This window comes from Choloepus didactylus, chromosome 10, assembly GCF_015220235.1.
Source record: "Choloepus didactylus isolate mChoDid1 chromosome 10, mChoDid1.pri, whole genome shotgun sequence".
In the NCBI taxonomy this organism is placed as follows: domain Eukaryota; kingdom Metazoa; phylum Chordata; class Mammalia; order Pilosa; family Megalonychidae; genus Choloepus; species Choloepus didactylus.
Window position 1 is genome coordinate 130942260 of NC_051316.1, and position 3456 is coordinate 130945715.

At 66.8% G+C, this 3456-nt stretch overlaps 1 protein-coding gene across 1 annotated transcript; it reads left to right on the forward strand.

Annotated features, from left to right (window-relative positions):
• Positions 1-588: 588 nt before the first annotated feature.
• On the forward strand, positions 589-2986 carry LOC119545397 (odorant-binding protein 2b-like). The gene is made up of 5 exons (XM_037850866.1): positions 589-831; positions 1039-1208; positions 1456-1532; positions 2020-2130; positions 2781-2986. Exons 1-5 carry the CDS (start codon positions 589-591, stop codon positions 2984-2986), a joined length of 807 nt encoding a protein of 268 aa, XP_037706794.1.
• Positions 2987-3456: the final 470 nt, after the last annotated feature.

Here is a 3456-nt window from a genome sequence, read left to right on the forward strand (position 1 = left end):
TCCTGAGTCAGAGGCCCCTCCTCCCCCGCTCTGGGGTGGGCGTCCAAGCACAGGAAGTGCGGGGGCCACCAGGCGGGTAAGAGCTGGGGGGCTTCGGGGGAGCTGGCAGCATTGGCTCACTGCAAAACCAGCTTTCTACAGCTCTAAAGTTCAATCCTGTTCTGCGTCGGGGTGGGGTGAAACCGCCATTTCCCCCAGGACGGTGTAGACAAACCCAGCCGGGGTGGGGGTGGGTTAGCTGGGAGGGCTCAGGGGTGGGAAGGGGCAGCGGAGCCGCTCTCCGCAGAAACCGGGCACCCTGCCGTTTGGGGGAGGTGATGGAGGGTGGTGCCCGCGAGCATCCCTGGGGCTGAGATGCAGCCGGGGCGGAGCTCTGCACATTGCCCTTTGGGTGCTGATGAACTGCTATTCAACCGCTTCCAACAGTAACTCCGGCCCACCTGCCCGGTGGCTGGCGGCGGGGGGTGTGGTCAGCGTCTGCCGAGAGGGGGGCGGGCCTGAGGGTGCATAAAGGGCAGGCGTGTGGGAGCCGGGCACAGCCTCTCAGGCCGCCCCAGGTGCACCCCCGGCAAGCGCAGAGCCCTGGAGATGCAGCCCCTGCTCCTGACCCTCGGCCTCGGCCTCGTCGCCGTCCTGCGGGCCCAGGACCCCACGGGCTTGGTCTTGGAGGCCCCGGATGTGCGGCTGGGGCAGGGCGGGTGGCCGGGTGGCGGGGAAGGGCTGGGACCGGGGGAGGGCGGCCAGGGGCCCGTGGACGGGGCAGAGACCCCAGCCCGGCGCTCTCGTGGGGCGCTCCAGACGGAGCAGGAGGAGGGCGCTCCTCTGCCCCCGGCACTGGGGGGCTCCCGGCCCTAGGGCGTTTCCAGGCCCCCTGGGGTGAGGACCCCACGGCCGGTGCAGGGAACCCCTGGGTCTGATTTTGTAATAACGGAGACGCAGGGACCCAGCCCGCAGGGCGCTGAGGCCCGTGAGCCATCCGGATGGGGGTGGGGTGGGGTGGGGGTGGGCAGAGTTTGGGCTGCGCCCCGCCCCGTCCAGGACGTGTGGGTGCTTATGCCCTCGGCCCGGCCCCAGGTGACAGGGACATGGTACGTGAAGGCCATGGTGGACAGCAAGGGGGTGCCGGTGGAAAAGAGACCCAAGACGGTGTCCCCCGTGACAGTCACAGCCCTGGACGGCGGGAACCTGGAGACCAGTTTCACCTTCATGTGGGTCAAGGACACCTGCTCATGCCGCCCCTCCCTTCTCACGAGGGGGAGCCTGGGGGCCCCACCCTGCGCGTCTCCCACACCTGCCCAGCGTGGTGGGAGCCACCTGGGAGCCCCTAAAGCTCTGGTGGGGGAGGCCACCCCCGCTGGCCGGGACAGTATGGGGGTGTCCAGGTGCCAGGTGAGCTGGGCGGGGACTCAGGTGGGTTTGCTGAGCGCTGCTACCCACGTGCCTTCTGCTCCCCAGGAAGGGCGATCAGTGCCACGAGGTGGAGATCTTGTTGGAGAAAACGGAGGAGCCGGGCAAATACACGGCCAGGGCCTGTGAGTCCTGACCCCACCCAGGCCGGCGGGGCGTGAGGGCAGGGGTGGCGGGGGGCAAGGGGCTGCAGCGGCCCTGCCTGTGCCGAGGCCTCCGGGGAGGCCTTCCTCCCTTGGTGTCCCTGCTGTCCTGCCCCCAGGAAATGCTAATCTCCTTTCCCAGGGGTCTTGCTGCCCCGGGATGCAGTTACCTGATGCCAGACTGCAGGGAAATGGAGGGTGTAGACCGTTAGAGGGACAGACGCACATTTGACCCCAGATCCTCAAGCTCCAACCTCCTGCCATCCTGCCCTGAGGGACAGTCTTCTCTGGGAACCCTAACCTGGGTTGGGACCTTTCCCAGGAGGAGGCTCCCCAGAGCTTGGCCAGGCTGGGGGCCGGGACAACGGGGGGCTCGGAGCAGCCAGGACGGCCTGGAGGTGGACATGCGCTCTCCGGTCTTTTCTCTGGGAAGACCCTAAAGGCCTGTTTTCTCTTTACCCATCTGCAGTCGGGGGCAAGAAGCTCGTGTACATAGAGAAGCTGCCCGTGAAAGACCACTTCGTCTTCTACAGCAAGGACCAGGCCGGGAAGAAAAAGTTCCGCGTGGGAAAGCTCCTGGGTAGGTTGGCCTGGCCGCCCCCACCCTGCTCCGGCGTCAGCCCCGCGGGGTTCCAGGGCAACGGGAGCCGGCGCCGGGCAGGAGGCAGGTCCAGGGCCGCCGTCGGAGGCCCCGCGGGCAGAGCCCCTGATGTGGGGACGCAGCGGGCAGGGTGGGGACCGACAGGGAACGGGGTCAGACACGGCCCTCCATGACCCGACCCCTTGAGGGGGGATTCCAGAGGCCCCAGATGCAAACTCGGCTTCCAGGCGTCTGTGGGCGTGGGTCTGGGGTCGGCAAGGCGGAGGGGTATGGGGGCTTTCCCGGAGGACCCCCAGGGGGTGAATTCAGTGACTCTCTTGCCAGCCAGGAGCGTCATCTGGGGAGTGGGCTTGGCCAGCGGCAGGCCCCGAGGGGCCCCGAGTGGGCGGGGCTCCCACCCCCTCCCCTCTCGGGACCTGCTCAGCTGCGGGGTGCTCTGTGGGGAACCCCAGACCCGGACCTGGAGGCTTGGGACACCTTCCCTGTGGTTCTCACCCCATGTCGACAGTGGGCGCCCAGGGTCCAGCCCTGGGACCCGCATCTTCTCCCGGGGTCTGTTCAGCCGCGGCCTTCCCTGCGATGCCCCAACCTTGCTCAGGGGGGGCCCCTCCTCGCCGTCCCACCCGCAGGTAGAAATCCGGACGTGAACTCAGAGGCCCTGGAAGAGTTTAAGAAATCCTCGCAGCGCAGAGGGTTCCAGCTGGAGAACATCGTCACCCCCGTCCAGACGGGTAAAGGGGGCAGTGCCGGGCGGGTGCCCTCGGGGAGCCCTAGTGGGCGGGATCGCGGGAGCACAGGGGACCAGGGCTGCGGGTTCCACTGCTGGCGCCTTTGAGTGGGGGGGTTCTGCCCTGCCCGGGTAGATTCTCATCCTTGTTTTTCTTTGCTTCCACAGAAAACTGCACTCCGGAAACTGAATAGGGTAAGAGAGCCCTTTAGCAGGACGCTGGAAGCAACCAGAGCCCTGGGGCCCAGGGGGCTCAAGAGCACACGTGCTTGGCCCCACCCCCACCCAGGCGCAGCGCAGACCCCAGTGGGGCCCTTTCTCCACGGCCTGACTCTCAAGCCTGTCTCTGCCTAATTCCCTGTTCATGCAGGAATCCTTTATTTGACCTTAGAAACACACCATATCCCCATCCTTGCTGGCTCCTTGAGGTTCCTTTTGGTACCTTCTGTCCCCCAGGCCTGGGAGGGGAACCTCCTCCCTAAGCTCAATCCTGTGCGATTGCTTCTGGGTGTGGGAGCTGGGCATGTCCACTCGTCCTGGCTGCCCCTCACCCTTCACAGCTCACAAGATGGACACTC

Coding starts and splice junctions, on each gene's coding strand:
- LOC119545397 (XM_037850866.1), top strand. CDS start 589: ATGCAGCCCCTGCTCCTGACCCTCGGCCTCGGCCTCGTCGCCGTCCTG. Junction 832..1,038: donor AGGGCGCTCCTCTGCCCCCG/GCACTGGGGGGC, acceptor CGCCCCGTCCAG/GACGTGTGGGTGCTTATGCC. Junction 2,131..2,780: donor CCGCGTGGGAAAGCTCCTGG/GTAGGTTGGCCT, acceptor TCCCACCCGCAG/GTAGAAATCCGGACGTGAAC.